The sequence below is a fragment of the Uranotaenia lowii genome, chromosome 2, assembly GCF_029784155.1.
Source record: "Uranotaenia lowii strain MFRU-FL chromosome 2, ASM2978415v1, whole genome shotgun sequence".
NCBI classification, from domain to species: domain Eukaryota; kingdom Metazoa; phylum Arthropoda; class Insecta; order Diptera; family Culicidae; genus Uranotaenia; species Uranotaenia lowii.
The window spans coordinates 306,910,708-306,930,487 of NC_073692.1; the positions used below are offsets into that span (position 1 = coordinate 306,910,708).

General features: G+C 44.0%; 1 protein-coding gene across 2 annotated transcripts in view; it reads right to left on the reverse strand.

The window, feature by feature from the left end:
- Nucleotides 1-19,780, reverse strand: part of LOC129742191 (dynein beta chain, ciliary) — a 65,293-nt gene that overhangs the window by 30,823 nt on the left and 14,690 nt on the right. For both annotated transcript variants that reach the window (XM_055734054.1, XM_055734053.1), the window contains exons 2-7: nt 1,933-2,139; nt 1,527-1,657; nt 1,011-1,466; nt 800-952; nt 567-740; nt 452-489 (exon numbers count right to left, since the gene is read on the reverse strand). In XM_055734054.1, coding sequence (XP_055590029.1) covers nt 452-489; nt 567-740; nt 800-952; nt 1,011-1,466; nt 1,527-1,657; nt 1,933-2,045 — 1,065 coding nt within the window. In that variant the 5' untranslated portion in view covers nt 2,046-2,139. The remainder of the gene's footprint in view (nt 1-451; nt 490-566; nt 741-799; nt 953-1,010; nt 1,467-1,526; nt 1,658-1,932; nt 2,140-19,780) is intronic.

The window sequence follows — 19,780 nt, forward strand, 5'->3', positions numbered from 1 at the left end:
GAGGAACTACATCGCCGGTTTCATCAAAGGGCGCAAGAAATCGAGATTCGGGAACGTAAGTGGAGACGGATTGGACACACGTTGCGAAGGGATGATAACGAAATTTTCAGAGAGGCGCTTGAATGGAATAAAAAGAACAGGAGGACCCAGAAACTCGTGGCGGCGAAGCCTAGCCGCCGAAATACGAACTGTCGACGAGAATCTTGACTGGGACCAAGTGAAGACGCTGGCTCCGGATCGTCAACAGTGGAAGTCTTTTACCACGGCTCTATGCACCGGAGGATCGGCGCGGGAACATTGAGTAAGTAAGTAAGTCGACCAACTATGCATTTGAAGGTAGACACATTAACAAAAATTACCATCAGCACATTATAACAAACTTATAAGTAGTAATCAATAGAAAAAGTATAATAAATCTGGTTCCCTATTGACAATCAATAAGTTTACTCACTTGTTGTATGATCAAATTACAAATCTGTCGGAGCAAAACTGAAATAGAATGCATATTAGTTTCAAATCATAGGTCAAGTAAGCTTTTGAGGAGTTAATTTTTTCAACTGTCCTACCAATCAGCTTCGCCGAGTGACAGTAGTATATGGAGTTGGACCAAATGAGACACACAACGTGCATCAGTGGTTTTAGCAGCACCTTGCATTCGGAAAACTCCGTATCTTCCAGCTGCTGAAAGTGACGTGTTAAAGGGTTAAGGTACAGCGTGATGTCACGGGCTTCTGCAAGAGCTGTTGAACAAAGGATAATGATTATTTAAGTTTTGTTAAGTTATGACGGATTAACCAACCTGTGACGACATTTTTGAAAAGTGTCTTGAAGCATGGATAATAGGCACTATCGGTGAACTCCAGAATCAGTGCCATACTACGAATCCGCTCGTGGCGAAGTTGTTCGTAGATGTAGGTCAAATTCTTGAGGCGATTGTTCCAGAAGGCGATTTCTGCACCGGATTAAGATGTTAGCTAACCCTCTTCCTCAATAAAGGTCTGGATACTTACCGGCCGTTGGGACCGGATTCTGGCCTCCGTTGAAAGCGTTCGCGCTGGACTCGAGCATCACGTCGTTCACCTGGGTGGCCCACTTGATGACGACTCCCTCGATCGCGCTTTTCAGGTAGAGATTGATCGAACACTCTGCATTAACTACCAGCTCTTTAGCAGTCTGCACACATTTATCAACCCCGACGGGCATTGGTAGAACGGTCTGTCCACTAACTTGACCCTGAACTTGATAAACGGTACTCTTGAGACTGTGAACCTGTTTCTGCACATCCTGTGCGACCATCTCGGGCCACCCATGGTGATTGTCCGGGTTGGACAGTAGCGGAACGAAGATCTCGTCCACCAGACATGAGAGTTGATCGATAGTACGCGGCGCCAGATCGCCAACAACAAGGCTGTTCTTGCAACCATCCCGCGGCACCTCGATGCCATTCTTTTTGACAAAATATACGCCTAAAATGGAGGAACTCTCATTAAATGATACTATTTTCTGAGTATTTTGAGCAAACTCACCCTTATTCTTCAATGTAGCCAATGGAAAACTGACTATGGGAATCAATTGTGCGGATGGTGTGAGGATAATGATCAGTACTAAGCACAACGGGTTGTCAAAGAATTCCTTTAATACGTTTTTGTGCTCCTCTCTGGAATAAAGAAATATTAGAAGCAACTACATACCTCAAGAACCTTTGGAAAATATCTACTAAAGCCTGTTAAATTCAAATTAAATTGAGTATACTGGACAAGCTCAAAAACACCTGAAGTGGTATTATTAGTTAATTTGTAGGATGAGAGATAAGACCGATTTCGACTGACGAAATCCTAAAGGAACGGGCCATTGCAACGATTACATCAAACAGCTTGTTCGTTAAGGTTTTTATTTTTCGGTACAGCCCCTTTTTATGTCGTCTATACTTACAGTGTGACTAAACGGTGCCATTTTTCCGGCTTCAGTTTAAGTGTTTTCTGGACAAACGATCCGAGAAACTCGAACCGTGGATCCGAATTGCTACTTCCGCTCGCTCCTTCCATGGTTCAAGTGGGGTGGAGGCTTTGTAGAAGTGTTTATTTAGTAGGTAATAAAATGTCCATATGCAACGTGTTTATATGTGTATCTGGGTGTAATCTGGAACGGTACAAGAAAAGTTGCTCGAGTTATTCATCACCCGGTGGTTGTGATTCGGCTTTGTAAATATGTAGCTCATTTTAGACTTGTACTGTTTCATTCATACGATTCTTAGTTATTTTTGTTTGCACATGAGCTCTAACATAAGTTTGCAACAAATTTTCAGCACGTAGCCGGGCCGGTCAAATCCCGGAAATTTTATACAAAAACCTAGAAAAATCCAGGCATTTGTTTTCAAAGTTGACGACCAATAATCCGGGCAATATCCCTGCAAATGTTGTCAAAACCCAAAATTACTCAACAAAAATCAAGAAAAAAATGAAAAATATTTTTTTTCATCTAAATTTATCGACAGATTTTAAATCGTATTTTAGGCTTAAATAAAAACTTTTACATAAAATAATTTTTGTAAAACTTACTCAAAAAAATTTCGTTTCGGACGCATAAATAGAAATTTCTACATCACAATTTTTTTTTTTTTTGGTTTGATTTGCCAAATAGAGTGAATAAATCAAGGCAAAATCCGGGCTTTCTCAATGAAATCCAGACACCCGGGCCGGACCAGACTGCTCCCTAATTTTGTAATAAATATCCGGACAATCCCGGATAAAACCTGGCAATCTGGCAACCTTACTCTAACATTATAATATACTAGCAGAGACACCATATGTATAGTAAACCGTAATATCATTAAATTTAATACGAAGTGTGCGAAAGATATGTTTGTTAATTATTATTGCCAGATTGCCCACATGTTGCTTGATTTTGTTCACATTATTTGCAAAATCAAACGAAAACTTGAATTGATTAATTAAAAATATAATTATACGTATTTTGCGTCCAATTTTTTTTAACAAATTTTATCCAATTTAACATGAACGGTTTTTAGAATCTTAAAATGTGATTTAAAATTAACTGATGTGTTTTGATATAGAAATCAGATTTTTAAGTGCTTTTCTTCATGATTTCATTGAATAATTTTGATATTGGCGGATGTTGGGGAAAATAACGCGAAGTTGCACGGCACGGATATAAGCGGGAAAATATTTAGAATAATTCTAGATTTTGTGGATCCAAATTTGCTTATAAACATTATTGAAATCCAGTTTGGATCATCATTGGGGAAAAACCTGGAACAGTTTTATCATTCGCAATTTTCATTTAGATTTACAAATTGAATCTCAAATAAATTACTAAAAAAAATAATTCAAATTAGAAGACGAATATTTAGAATTGAAATAAGAGATTTCTGGTTGAGGGTTATGATACAAATTTTGCTTGTTGGTTTATAATTAAAAGAAATTATAATCTGGAACTTAGATTAAAAATTCATAGTCAGATTTTCAATTCAGATTTTGAACTCAGGTCCAAAAGGCAGGATTCAGATCCGGAATTCAAATAAAAAGTTCAGATTTAGGTTCATCTCAAAGTTAAGTTTTTTAATCAAGATAAACATATCAATGAGACTCGAGGTCCGGCCTTTACTCGTAACTGCAAGAGACACTGCAAGAGACCAATGACCTCTCCTCTAACGACTCGAGATCTTGGCTCCACTTGGTTTGACTCGAGGCCCTCTCCTCTTTGCCCGTCCGTGTGCCGAATCGATAGCAGCTTATCCTGGACACGCGCCTGCCACAGCACACGTCCGGGGCTTTACGAAACTACTCGGATGATTCCCGGCGAAGACGTCATCCTACACCGACTCGAGTGACTCACCCGCCGACGACGTGAAGTCACCCTACCCGAGAGTATTTCGCGGCGTAAATACTCTTCCCCCTACGAGTTCGACTGCGAAGAAGGTCAAGTCTTATCCACGCAGCTTCCGTCGTTGGGAGCGCGTTCTACTCAGATACTCCGTGGCGGTGTAGGTGTCCTACACAACGTTCGCAACGACCCTAACAGCTCGGCATACACAGAAGGTAGAGTGTGACGGCGCGCCTCCATCAAAATCATTTTCAAAAATTTGTAGAGTAGGAAGGGAAATTTTGAATCAACATATAAAGGCCAACTGAAAAAGACCTTTTACTTGTGTGAGGAAATAGTTTGGAGAGAACATTTCAGAAAAAGAAAAGAAGAATAGTTAGGAGAAGCCATCTAGGAATTTATTGAAAAGCGTGGCACATTGTGAAGTCTAAAATTTATTAAACTTATAACTAAGTGGAAGTTATCAGGTAACCGCATCTGAAAAGATAAAAAAAAAAAAAAAGAGAATTAGTAAACCAGTTAATTTTTATATTATTAGGAAACTGAAACACTTCAACGCCGTAGTGATATCACCACAACGTCTCGTTGAGAATTCTCGAGCTGTGCATGTAAGTTGTTAAGCACGTTAAATGTCATAGTAGAATGCAAACTATTTCTAACATGTAAAATTACAACAGACATCCAACGCGTAGAACAGTTGCAAGTTGAGCATCCCGTAGGGCCCAAACGGCATCTTTGCGCCGGTTCGTAAAAGGTTAACATACTTACCTATCCACCGTTGAAAAGTGAGGTTACCTGAAACTTTTATATAAACAAAATACTTACCCAATATTATTGTACAAACACTCCAGGAACGTCCGAAGTTAGTACGTTGAACTGAATTGAAGAAGGATTAATTTAGAAGAGGAAAAATTAGTAAACGTAAGTAAAACATATTGTAAAAACAACAACAAAAGTTATATCTAGAATAATTGCAGGAAATTTTTAATACACTGTTTATTAAAAACTCGGACAAGGACTCTTCATTCATTCTTCGGCGATTCACATTAAAAATTTCGTTTATCACGATGATGTCGGAAGCTGCAACTACTGCAAAAGATGCCAATCGAAAAACTGGAACAACTCCGAAGGTAGTCCAAGGTGCTTCAAACCTATCGTGCATCGGTGCTTCCTGCAGTTTCCCCGGTTCAACCGCCGAAATGTTACAGTGCAACAAATGTTCAATCTGGTTTCATCTGAAATGTGTCGGGGCTTCGAATGATGCTATCAAGAGAGCCTGGACGTGCAAGTCCTGCGTTCGTACCGTCTTTGCGGCGCCTGGAAATCTATCTGCACTAATTAGGGATGCATTATCAAGCCAGTGTCAAGCCTGCGGTGGTCCGGAAACGGAAGAAATGGTGCAATGCGATTTTTGCGACCTCTGGTACCATTTTCAATGCGTAGGTGTCTCAGAGGAAATTGCTAACATGAGTTGGAAGTGCGCTGGTTGTCAACATGAGAATATTACGGAACATATTGTAAGTACTAGAAGTGAATTCGTTGTACCCCAATCAAATCCTCAATTAGAAGCTAGAGTTTCATTGTTGTCAATCGGCGATCAAACTACTACCGCAAATTCGACGGTTTTTCCAACAAATACAAACCCTCATGCAAAGCTTCCACTATCGGTTACCCCTGCATCCACCCTCGCTTTGACTTATACGCTCGCTCCCTTGGTTACTATGAATTCTCAAAGCTATTTGTCTAGTGCGACAAATGCTTACCAGGTAAATAGCTCGCTCCCGAGTGCTGTGTTCAGTGAAGTGCGCGAACGCGCTGTGCCTCTGGCAGGCTCTCCTACTTCCTTTCGAGCAGAGGCTGCAGCCACAACCCAACCAGTTCACACCACCGCCACCATAAAAAACTTTCGCGCAATGCCCTCATTAGATCGTCACAGTCATCAACATTTTGAAGTTGTGGATCAACCGAGAAAGCTGGACGTACCTGTTTTCCCACGGCCTCCGGTGAAACGAAACGTACGATTGGAATTGCAGAAATTAGAAGAAGAACAACGGTTGAACGAAGAAGAATATGCTAGGAAGAAGGAACTACTTCAGAGGCGCTACCAATTGATGCTAGAAATGGAGGAAGAGCAAGTTGATATCGAACCTGACACTAGGGCGAGAGGACGACTGCGTCGTATGGAATCGGGCGTAGGGCTACGAAACCCATCGAACGATCGTCAAATGTACCAACTCGATGCTGTAGAAAAACGTTACCCCACAACTCAACCAACAATAAGTAGTCATTTGCCTCAATCGCAGTCTCACTTTTCTCAGCCACCTTTCGAGAGAAGACATCCACGTAGGATCGCAGGGGATTCAGGTCTTAATCCAGCCGTAGCCGATTGTCAAAGTAAACAGGATGATTTTCGACCACCAGTGTATTCCGTTCATGGACAATTCACTCCCAGACATCGATCTACGCCGCAGTATCCTGCACATCGCTTTATGACAGGAAACGTTTATGGTGAAGCTGATTTCGAAAGTGATCTGACTAACAGTCAAGTAGCCGCCCGAAAAGCAGTGTCCCAAGAATTGCCGACCTTCAGTGGTGTGCCGGAAGAATGGCCGTTATTCTTGTCGACATACGACACTACAACAACTATGTGTAGGTTCACGCCGGAAGAAAATTTGATAAGGCTTCAGAAATGCTTACGAGGGAAAGCATATGAAGCTGTGAAATGCATGTTGATGCACCCATCGAATGTAGCATGTATAATATCAACACTGAAGATGCTATTTGGCAGTCCCGAGGTGATAGTGCATAATTTGATTTCGAAAATTCATTCCACCCCTTCCCCAAGAGAAGATCGATTGGAAACTATGGTAGAATTTGCACTTAAGGTGAAAAATTTGTGTGCCACCATTTATGCATGCAGATTGGATGAATATACGTATAACGTTGCTTTGATTCGAGAATTAGTTGCGAAGTTACCTATGCAATATAGGGTTGAATGGGCTAAATATCGGAGATCGATAGGCGAAGCGAAACTCACAACATTTTCGGATTGGTTGTACGATTTCGCGGAGACTATTTTACCGATAACATCTTTCACAGAAGCCGAATCCAAAACGGTTAAATCTTCGAGGAAAGGACCAGCATTTTTGAATACTCATTCCGAATACGACGATGATCAATGGATAGATTCTAAGGATCACATGCTACATTATCATCAGAATACCGAGCTGAAGGAGAAGCAGAAACAACACTTTCAGGCACCTGCTGAGGTGAACAGACCGTGTAAAGTTTGCAAAGGCAACTGCACTTCGCTGGAGAGGTGTAAGCGTTTCGGAGAGCTCACATATAACGGTCGCTGGGCTGTTATCAACGAGTATGGTTTATGTAAGAGATGTTTGGGGAGACACCCCAGAACACCATGCAAGTCACAAAAGCTTTGTGGTCAAAACGGATGCTCATATAAACACCATCCGCTAGTCCATAAATTTCGAAGCGACAGTCGCGTTGATGGAGAAGATGGTCAGGTAGTCACTGCGGATTGCAACGCACATTATCAAAACTCGAACCAAGCTGTTTTTCGTGTGATACCCATATTTCTGTACGGACCAAGCAAGACGGTAAAAACCTACGCGTTCCTGGATGACGGCTCATCATTGACATTAATGGAAAGTGCTCTAGCGGAAGAATTAGGAGTGAGCGGAAAGGCGGAACCATTGTGTCTTCGATGGACCGGCCACAACACTCGCAATGAACTCGATTCACAAAACCTGGCAGTCGATATCTCCGGAACAGGGGCTGGACATAAAAGGTATTGTTTACCGGAAGTGCACACCGTAGCCAACCTTGGACTATTTCATCAATCACTGGATATGCAGAATTTAACTGAAAAATACAGTCATTTGAAAGGGATCCCTGTCGAGTCATACCATAATGTACAACCTCGTATATTGATTGGATGTAACTATGCAAACCTAGGGTATGTCCTTAAAGGCCGCGAGGGAAAAATACACGAGCCAGTAGCGACTAAGACTCGTCTTGGTTGGATCGTCTACGGTGGATGCAATTTACATAACCAACAATTCTCAAGCTATCACGGTGTTCATAAGTGCAATTGCAACGGCACTCAAGATGACGCGCTTCATCAGGCGATGCACGAGTATTTCTCAATAGACGGGCTAGGCATCACTAAATCCACAGCGCTTTTGGAATCTAACGATGATCGTCGAGCTCGGGAGATCCTTGAACGTTTCAGGCGAAGAGATGACGGACGCTTCGAAGGTCGACTACTCTGGAAATACGACAAGTTTCGGCTTCCAAATAGTAAACCGCATGCTATGCGCCGGTATGAATGCTTAGAAGCCAGAATGAGGAAGGACAACTCACTAGCAATCGTTCTTCATACAAAAATGCAGGATTATATATCGAAAGGATACATACGAAAACTGGATGATGACGAAATTGAAAAGAACAGTCAACGAGCGTGGTATCTTCCGATTTTCCCAGTAGTCAATCCGAACAAACCCAACAAAATTCGCATCGTATGGGACGCGGCAGCAAAAAGTCACGGAATAGCACTCAACTCACTCCTCCTGAAGGGTCCGGACCAAAATACTCCACTAATTGACGTTCTTATCAGATTTCGGGAATTCAGGATTGCAGTTTGTGGTGATTTGCGGGAAATGTTCCACCAGGTTATGGTTTCTGAAGAGGATCAACACTACCAGAGATTTTTGTGGAAGGAAAATCGTAGCGATCAAACACCTAGCACCTATGTGATGCAGGTTCTCACCTTCGGCGCATGCTGCTCTCCGAGCATTGCACAGTACGCAAAAAACATGAACGCAAGAGACTACGCAGGACGGTTCCCAAAAGCAGCAGCAGCAATCATCAACAACCATTACGTTGACGATATGTTGCTGAGCGTTGAGAGCGAGGCGGAAGCCATTCGCTTGGCTGAAGAGGTGCGTTTTATTCACGGAAGAGCTGGATTCGAAATGCGAAATTGGATTTCCAACTCTACAGAAGTGTTGGCCGCTTTAAATCAACCAAACATCGCAGAAAAAAGTCTAAACCTTGATTCAGAGCTTTCCACCGAGAAGGTTTTAGGCATGTGGTGGTGTACTGCAACCGACAGCTTTACTTACCGGCTATCCCAAAGGCACGACGATGATCTTTTAGCAGGGAGGCGTATTCCGACGAAAAGAGAGGTGCTTCGAACACTCATGTCCGTTTTCGATCCCCTAGGATTTTTATCGAATTTGCTGATACAATTGAAAATTATTCTACAAGAAATATGGAGAACTTCGCTAGGATGGGATGAACAAATCCCAAAAGGTATCTTCGATCGTTGGCTAGAGTGGGTAGCTGTTCTACCAAAAGTCAAAGACGTACAAATCCCGAGATGTTTCCGCTCAGATGTATCAATTGGACCAAATACAAATGTTCAATTGCACACGTTTGTCGACGCAAGTGAGCTTGGTTACGCAGCAGTATTATATTTACGTTTTAAGCAGTATGAGAGGGTTGAATGTATGATTGTTGTTGCAAAATCTCGAGTAGCCCCACTTAAGTTCTTGTCAATTCCGAGAATGGAACTTGAGGCTGCATTAATTGGAGCAAGACTTGCAAATTCAGTATGCCAAGCATGGAGCCTAAATGTTGATCAGCGATTTTTTTGGAGCGACTCTAGAGATGTCCTTTGTTGGATCCGGTCAGATCATCGCCGCTACTCACACTACGTAGGACATCGCGTTAGTGAGATCCTTGCGCTAACTCAAATTCCGGAGTGGAGGTGGATACCAACCGACGAAAATGTTGCGGACGAAGGCACCAAATGGCATAGATCATCGGTACTGACGAACAACAGTCGCTGGCTAAACGGACCTGAATTTCTTAAAGAAGACGAGGTGACATGGCCAATCGAGCGAGTGATCTTAAAACCGACAAACGAAGAACTCAGGGCAACTGTTTATTACCACAAACTCGTCCACCGGGCGCCAGTCGTTTTGTTTGACACAAAGAGATTTAGGAGTTGGAATCATCTAAGAAGAACATCAGCTTGGGTTCAACGATACTGTACTAACTTTAGAAACCGATGGCAGAGAAAACCATTTGTTAGAGGTCCGCTTTCTGGTCAAGAAATCCACCGAGCAGAAATGGTCTTGTTTCGCCAGGCACAAAACGAAAGGTTTGCAGCGGAAATTGAAATTCTATCAGACGATAATGCTTCTCACAAACTGTTACCCAAATCTAGCTCTATCTACAAACTCTGGCCGTTCATAGATAACGAAAGAGTATTAAGAGAAAAAACTCGTATTGGCGCTTGCGTGATGACTAGTATGGACGCCAAAAACCCAATTATATTACCGAAAACCAGTCACATATCGATCCTCATTGTTCAACATTACCATGTAAGATTTTACCATCGAAACCATCGCACCGTGTTGAACGAAATTAGACAACGTTTTTGCATAGTACCCCGCCTTGCCAGCCTCCTCTGGCAGGTACGTAAAGAATGTCAAATTTGTAAAAATCAGCGAACAGTTCCATTACCCCCTCCGATTAGCGAACTTCCTTCGGCAAGATTAGCAGCCTTTTCAAGACCATTCTCATTTGTTGGGATTGATTATTTCGGACCAATAAACGTGACGGTAAGACGCAGCTCAGAGAAGCGATGGGGGGTATTAATAACTTGTCTAACGGTGCGGGCGATCCATATCGAAATAGCATATTCACTATCAGCACAATCTTGCATCATGGCCTTAAGAAATTTCATGGCAAGAAGAGGCGTTCCCATAGAAATATACAGCGATCGTGGTACTAACATGGTGGGGGCTAGTAAAGAACTTTTAGCGGCTTTGAAGTCAATGGATCAAAACACCGTCATTAAAGAGATAGCAAGTCCTAATACTACCTGGTCATTCATCCCTCCAACTTCGCCGCATATGGGTGGTTCATGGGAAAGGATGATTCAGACAGTGAAAAGAAATCTCAATCAAATTAAACCACGTCATCAACTTACTGATGAAGTTCTTCAGAATCTTTTAATTGAGATAGAAAACGTCGTAAACTCCAGACCATTGACACACTTGGCTTTGGAAGCCGAATCGTCTCCTGTTTTGACTCCCAACCATTTTCTATTGGGTTCTTCAAACGGACTGAAGCCAACGACTTTATTCAATGATAGCAATCAAGCTTTGAGAAATACATGGCGAACTTCTCAAATCGAAGCAAACGTATTTTGGAAACGATGGATTCGTGATTATCTTCCCGACCTCACTAAGCGATCGAAATGGATCACTCCAAACGCATCGATCAAGGTAGATGATGTTGCTGTGATTGTTGACCCCAACCTTCCGCGAAACTGCTGGCCACTCGGTAGAGTAATTTCGGCTATCCCAGGCAAAGACGGTGAAGTCAGAGAGGTGGTAGTTCAAACTGCGAAAGGAATTTATGAGCGACCCGCAGTGAAGCTTGCTGTACTCGATGTTCGACGCGATGTATAAGTAAACCAGGAACTGGTGTACCCGGGGGAGTGTGACGGCGCGCCTCCATCAAAATCATTTTCAAAAATTTGTAGAGTAGGAAGGGAAATTTTGAATCAACATATAAAGGCCAACTGAAAAAGACCTTTTACTTGTGTGAGGAAATAGTTTGGAGAGAACATTTCAGAAAAAGAAAAGAAGAATAGTTAGGAGAAGCCATCTAGGAATTTATTGAAAAGCGTGGCACATTGTGAAGTCTAAAATTTATTAAACTTATAACTAAGTGGAAGTTATCAGGTAACCGCATCTGAAAAGATAAAAAAAAAAAAAAAAAAGAGAATTAGTAAACCAGTTAATTTTTATATTATTAGGAAACTGAAACACTTCAACGCCGTAGTGATATCACCACAACGTCTCGTTGAGAATTCTCGAGCTGTGCATGTAAGTTGTTAAGCACGTTAAATGTCATAGTAGAATGCAAACTATTTCTAACATGTAAAATTACAACAGACATCCAACGCGTAGAACAGTTGCAAGTTGAGCATCCCGTAGGGCCCAAACGGCATCTTTGCGCCGGTTCGTAAAAGGTTAACATACTTACCTATCCACCGTTGAAAAGTGAGGTTACCTGAAACTTTTATATAAACAAAATACTTACCCAATATTATTGTACAAACACTCCAGGAACGTCCGAAGTTAGTACGTTGAACTGAATTGAAGAAGGATTAATTTAGAAGAGGAAAAATTAGTAAACGTAAGTAAAACATATTGTAAAAACAACAACAAAAGTTATATCTAGAATAATTGCAGGAAATTTTTAATACACTGTTTATTAAAAACTCGGACAAGGACTCTTCATTCATTCTTCGGCGATTCACAGTAGAGTCTTATGCTTGTATGCTGTACTGCTAGGATCGGACGCACACTACTCGAATGCCCCCCGCCGAAAGGGCATTCTACTCCGACCGTGGTCCGGTCTTCCTTCTCCCTTTTGGCTGGCAACCCTTATCCTGGACTCGCGCCTGTCACAGCACACGTACGGGTCCTTTACGCTTGCGACTCAGATGAATCCCGACGGTGATGTCATCCTATCCGACTCGAGTGGCTCATCCGACGGCGACGTGAGACCACGCTACCCTGTTTTACTGCCAGGATCGGACGCACAGTACTCAGATGCTCCCCGACGAAGGAGTCACCAGTCGTGGACTGGTGCTGGTTCCAACTCCCGTGCAGGGCAGTCTCGATCCGGGTGAACCCACGCGCCATGTATAGGCATCCTCACACATCCTCCACTCGATATTGTTGGCTGTCGTGTCTGGTTCGCAGGCGGCAAGCATGTTGGCGCGTACCCCTTCGAATCTCGGACAGTTGAACACTACGTGCTCTGGTGTCTCAACTGTGTCACCACAGGTTGGGCAGAATGGCGAGGCCACAGGTCCAAACCGTTGGTGGTGCAGCATGAAGCATCCGTGACCAGTCAAGAACTGTGCCATGCAGCAATCCACCTCTACATGTCTCCGGTCCATCCAGGATCCGATGGGATGAGATCAAGCGATGGGTCCACCGGCCACATTCCGAGCTGTCCCACTGGTGCTGCCAGTTGGACATCGAGGCTTCTCTGGCATGTTTCCGCACATCGGACATGTGCCTGTGCTCATAGCAGAAGATATCTTCCTCTAACAAGACCGAGATGGGCATGACCTCCGCCACAACATCAGCAGCTACCGAGGACATCGTTCGGTATGCGCTGATTACTCGCAAGTTCATCAGCCGCTGCACACTGCAGAGCTTTTACAGGTTACACTGCCTGCTCAAGACTGCCGCTCCGTACCGCAAAATGGACGAGGTCACACTCGCCAGGACCCTACTTCTGCTGCAGCGGATTGCCGAGTCGCTCTTGCCGTTCTTTTACAGGCGTAGTCGACGTGGGCCGGTCGTCGGTCATCACCTCCAGGTACTTGATCGCACGCTTGGATTTGATTGCCCACGGTCCAGCTGCAATCGTCCCTGATTGTGCTGAAATCAGGTTGGTGATCAGCACCATCTCAGTCTTGTGGTGAGCCAAACGCAAGCTCTTGGTGCGGATCCAACTTTCCATCTTCTCAATAGCTACTGTGGCGAGTAGCTAGACCTCTCCGGTTAATGGATCCGATGCCAAGAGAACCAAGTCATCAGCGAATCCCACGAGTCTCATTCCCGTGGGGAGACGCAGTCTCAGCAGTTCGTCGTAGACAATGTTCCACAATACCGGGCCAAGTATCGATCCTTGTGGAATTCCTGCCGAGACACTCACTGTTTCCAGTCCCTCGCTGGTCATATACTGTAGCTGTCGGTTACGGAAGTAACACTCCACCATCCTACAGATATATGCCGGATTCCTCATAGGAATGAGCGACGACGCAATCGCTGCCAAACTAACGCTGTTGAAGGCTTTCTTCACGTCAAGGTTGACCACTGTGCAAAACCGATTTCCTCTCCTCTTCTTTAGTCTGGCTTCGTCTGCCCCTTCGATGACACGTCGAATGGCATCCACCGTACTGCGGCCTTCCCAAAAACCGAACTGCTCTGTACCACCTTCTCTAACACCTTTCCAGCAGTATCCAGGAGACATATCGGGCGATATGCTGATGGGTCACCTGGTGGCTTGCCCGATTTTGGCAGGAGCTTCAATCGCTGCCACTTCCACACGTCTGAGAAGACCCTATCATCCACGTACTATTGCAGTGATGACCGAAACATTTCAGGATGTTCCATGGCCGCGGCCGTCATTGCTACATTAGGGATGCCATCCGGACCCGGAGCTATGTTCAAGTGAAGAGACTTAGCGATGTCGCGCAGTTCCTCCAGCGAAATCTGCTCCTCTTCACTTGTATCCCAGATGTATGGGATCCTCGGCCATGTAACTTCCTCGTGCTGTGGGAACAGCTCGTTGACGATCTCACGCAGTTTGTTCGGACACGATTCCTGTGGCGCACCTCCACTCCGCGTCTTGGCCATGACAATCCTGTAAGCGTCGCCCCAAGGGTTGTCATTTGCGTCCTCGCAGAGTTGCCTGAATCGTGCCTTTTTGCTCGCCTTGATTGCCCTGCAGAGGGCAGACCTCGCCATTGCGTAGGGCACTCTTCGCTCCGCTCTCGCTGGCGGGGACCTCGCTCTCTGCATATGTCGCCTAGCCCGTAGGCAGCTAGTACGCAGGTCCGCGATTTCCGTCGTCCACCAGTAGACGGGTTGCCGAGTGTCCTTCCGCTTGGCCCTCCTTGTCATCGCAGCGTCACATGCACGTGCGAGTACCCTCGTCAGGTTTTCCGCGGACAGATTTTCCAAGTTCCGCTCCCAATTTAACACTTCGACAAAAACGTTCTGGTTGAATTATGTTGGCTTCCAGAGGCGTGCTCCTGTTGTCGTACCTCTTCTACCTGTCCGCGTACTTGTGCCCACCCGATACCGAATTGCAAAGTGATCGCTATCGGTGAACGCATCACTTACTTACCCTCCAGTCGCTTGTCCAGCCCGGACTACTGAAGGTGACGCCAACGATGGACTCGCTCCCATTCCTGTGGTAGGTCCTTGTATTGCCTACATTTCCCAGGTCTACGTTCAGCCTTGCCAGGGCTTCCAGTAGAAGCTGTTTGTAAGGCGACTACCCCATTCTACGGCCCACGCGTTGGCCCAGTAGCAACATGGCTATGCTGCGGGCAGTCAGCGGCCCATGAGTTAAGAGTCAGAGGCCTGTATGGCCATTTTTAGAGGTAAAAAGAGACCAAAGTGTTTTGTCGGAAGTCCTTGTAATTAGTTTTCGGTTGTAAAGCCAACTACAGTCAACTAAATTGTAGTAATGTTGTATGAAAGAATGTGTACGGTTTTTTAATTCATTGTAGAAAGGTCTGATGCTCAGCGGCGATCCTGAAAAACTTTAGAAAAATATTTATTTTAATTCAGCAGTACCTGTTTTTCGCTCAGCTCAAGGAATTTAGCAAGAGGAAAAGAAAATCAACAAAAACACGTCCGACTGTAACAACGGTTTGATTTTTTCCGATTCACTTTTAAAGGCAGTGATGCCAATAGAACTAAGATATAAGATAAACAGAAGGGCTGTCCAATTTGTGGAACGTTCATTCTCCCCCCGTTGAGTCTCGACATCGAGATCAACTGAAGGAAGCACGGCTATTTGAGCAGAACTGTCGATGTTGTCTTCGCCTGGATGAAAAGTCACGATGCTTCCAAGTCGCTACTGCTTTTCAACCAATGCTATTGGCACGCACTGTTTCTTTACAAGAATTTGCAGGTCACAAAGAAATTTTCCTCGGCAATTTCAGAGAAGTATCAAGTTCGGCCTGTTTGTGGTTGAATTGACACACACATGAAAGAGGTTTGGGTTTCCTAGGCTGTACAGAACCTGACATCACCCAGCCCAAATCTGTTTCTGCTAGGGTGAGGCTGCTGTTGTTCATTTTCAATCTACCATCTCGTACCAAGTCGAAGAAGATTTCGTTACCAATGATTATGTCAACCGGATCAGGAACATAGAAAGATGGATCTGCCAATGTCAGACCGGTCGGAATTTTCAATGTTCGTGTGTCTACTTCGCATTGGGGTAGGTTGGCAGACACAGATGGCACAACCAAAAATTCAAGCTCGGAGGTGGAAAAGTCTTTGGCACATTATTTGATGCGTGTCGTGGGAATGTAATTCACACGGGTCTGAGTGTCGTTGAGTCCACTAACCGGAAGTTCAACTGGTCGCATGTTGATCATAAGCTTGGATGCCAAACTCTCACTGATGATATGCCTATCGTATCCGGAGTCTAGAAGCGCTCGATACTTAACAGTGGAGCCACCCTTCCCAACAACCAGCACTTGCGCTGTCGATAGTAGCACCTGCTTTGTGGCTGCTCCCAAGTGAGCACACATTGTTGCAGCGGTGTACTTCGATGTTGTTGGCGTCTCAACGGCACCATCAGCTTTCATATTTACGCTACTGGTTGCAACGGGATGCAAGACACCGGGTGGGGTGCTTTCGATTGCATCCTTCCACCTTGCACCCTTGCTCGGACGGACACTCATTGACTCGGTGAAGTGCTCGCAAGCAGTTGAAACAAAGACTGGCCTTAGAAACGACAGCCTTCCTGTGTGGCAAATTCATTTGCTGGAATTTGGGACACCGGTAGATGGAGTGATCTTCCTTGCAGCAGGGACACGATTGCATCGCCATGTGGAAGAATGATCTGGCAGCTGGTTTCAGAGCGTATGTTGGGCGTCTAGCTGGAACTGTTGACTGCTGCCTTGCTGGCTGCTCGGAGCGACTTGTGCGCAGCAAAACTCGTCCTCTCTCCCGCAGGAAGTCTCGTCTCCCACTGCTCTTGGGTTTCCTTGTCCAATTTATTGTACATCACATTGACGAGTATAAGCTCGGCTAGTCCTTCCGCTGGGAAACCATGACCACGGAGTGCATCGACGTGTTTGGTGCATGTTTCAACCAGCTTAGTTATGCATTGTCCCCGGTTTTCGATGGTGACTTTGGGGCAATGCAAAACAGCGTCAATGTGAGTGTCCATAATAAGTCGTCGGTCCTCGTAAGCATTTTCCAATATTCTTCACGCCAAGTCGTAGTCGTTCGTGTTGATGACATCCAGGTCAGTTTTGCCTTTGACATCACCGACCAATGAAATTCGAAGGTGCAGAATTTTCATGGCGGGAGTCTCGTTGGTGTACCTCTGCATTATTCTCTGGAAAAGGCTCTTGAAGCTGAACCAGTTTTCCGGGTTGCCATCGAAGATCGGAAACGGAGCGTGCAGTTGTGGAGCGGCAGCTTGCACGTAGACATGTTGCGGGGGAACTGGACGAGCCATTTCACTGCTGGTCGATGGGGGAGCGGGTGTGAGACGATTGATTTTTGTTTGTAGCGTAACGTAAAGTTGGTTGTGGAGGGACTCGAATCGCAGATATTCGTCCTTTTCATCGTCTCGCTCTTGCTTGTTGGCGACGATTTCCACGTGGACCTTGTCAAATTCCTCCTCACATTTCCTTAGTGTCTCCAGGTGCTACTTGAACAAATGGATGATGACGGATTCAGCCTTGAGGGAATCTTCAATCCGCAACAATTTGTCAAAAATTGATTCCCGGCGATCGAGAAGACAGCACAATTCTCGAGCCATTTTTCGTTGCTGGTCGCGTAGGTCCTGGGCAGTTTTTGGTTCCGCAATAAACGGCAGAATATTTCTCGGAACCTTGCCTCCAGAAATTTCACGGCGCGGGGTTTCAGATTCTGACATTTTTTGCAGCACTTTTTTTTACACCCGTGGGGGAGGGGTGGGGGTGGTGGTAAATCACTATTTGATTTTTTCGTCTTGTGGGAAACACTTTCAATTTTTTCCTCTTGTGGGAAACACTTTTTTCCAAATTTAGTTCAATTTTGAATTTAGCCAAAATGGCTGACAGTTTTTTTTTCACTAGTGCCTTGGGCACGTACACACTCGGCACCAAGATGGTGGACCGGTTAACACTAGTGTCACGGGCACACACACACTACTGAACAGTCAGACTTTTCGCACAGATGGCGGATTTTGTGTGCTACGAGCACACACACACTGCTAAGAATCGGACTTTTCTTTGCCAAGATGGCGGATGTCTTCACCCAAATGCGCTTCGAGCACTTTTCACCAATATGGCGGAATGTCTTTGAACTTGTGCGATGCGCACACACACAGTCACAATTTGGAAGCAACGGATTTTTCCAAAATGGCATCGTGTCGAACATTTTCGCACACGGTACGAATTTAATCACGATAAACTTTTTCGATAGCCGGAAATCATTCGAAATTCCTCAGCCTATCCGGCTCGAAGGACCAAAATGTTTTACGCTCAGCTCAGGGAATTTAGCAAGAGGAAAAGAAAATGATTTTTCGGCTAGAAAAGGTAGAATAAAAAAACACGTCCGACTGTAACAACGCACAATGGGGAAAAAAGTGTACAATCCGCGAAGAAATTCAATATCTTTCGTCCTACATGACCCAAATCTATGAAATTATATTTTTCTTTTGTGAAAATTTCCGGAAAATTGATTGGATATAGTTTCAAACGCCGCACAAGCTTGCGAACGGAGATATAGTACGTTTTTAACCCCTAATTCCCCTATATTTTGTAAACATTCCAGAAAAACACTGTTTCGAATCAGACAATTTTGAACGAAAACAGACCTGTAACTGAGACCAGACTGTGTAATTTTTTCTGAGGAATGGAATGAAGGCTGTTTTGGCCACCGCACGCTTCAGAAAATGGAGTTATGGCTGTACCCTCAATTCCCCTATATTTTTTAAATTATTTCTGAAAAAAGCTGGTTCGGACTTGAAAATTTTGAACCAAATGGGTTGTATCTTGTGTGGTTTTTTTCGAGCAATCGAATGAAGGCAATTTGAGCCACCGCACACTTCGGAAAATGAAGTTATGGCTGTTTAACCTTCAATTCCCCTCGATTTTTCAAATTGTTACGAAAATGCATGTTCGGACTTGAAAATTTTGAACCAAATGGGTTGTATCCTATGTGATTTTTTCCAAGGAATCCAACTAGGCCTATTTGAGCTACCGCACGGATTGGGAACAGGAGTTATGGCTGTTTTATCCTCAATTGCCCAACATTTTTCAAATAACTCAGAAAAAGCATGTTGGGACTTGATAATTTTGAACCAAATGGGTTGTATTTAGTGGAGTTTTTTTTGAGGAATCGAATGAAGGCTGTTTGAGCCACCGCACGCTTCGGAAAATGGAGTTATAGCTGTTTTACCTTCAATTCCCCTACATTTTTCAAATTGTTAAGAAAACGCATGTTCGGACTTGAAAATTTTGAATCTATTGGGACGTATCTTGTGTTATTTTTTCCGAGAAATCTGATGAATGCTGTTTGAGCCACCGCACGCCTCAGAAAATGGAGTTATGGCTGTTTTTACCCTCAATTCCCCTACATTTTTCAATGGTTTCAGAAGAAAGCATGTTCGGACTTAGAAATTTTAAACCAAATGGGTTGTATCCTATATGATTTTTTCCAAGGAATCCAACGAAGCCTATTTGAGCCACCGCACGTATTGGAAACAGAAGTTATGGCTGTTTTACCCTCAACTGCCCAACATTTTTCAAATTGTTACGAAAAAGCATGTTCGGACTTGAACATTTTGAATCAAGTGGAACGTATCATGTGTGATTTTTTTTGAGGAATCGAACGAAGCCTATTTGACACACCGCACGCTTAGGAAACAGGAGTTATGACTGTTTTACCCTAAATTCCCTTTCATTTTTCAAATAGTTCAGAAAAACCATGATCGGACTTGAAAATTTTGAACCAAACGAGACTTATCTTATGCAATTTTTTCCGAGGAATCCAATGAAGGCTTTTTGAACCACCGCAAATTATTCTGAAATTATTGAAAAATGTAAGGGAATTGGGGGTAAAAACAGCCATAA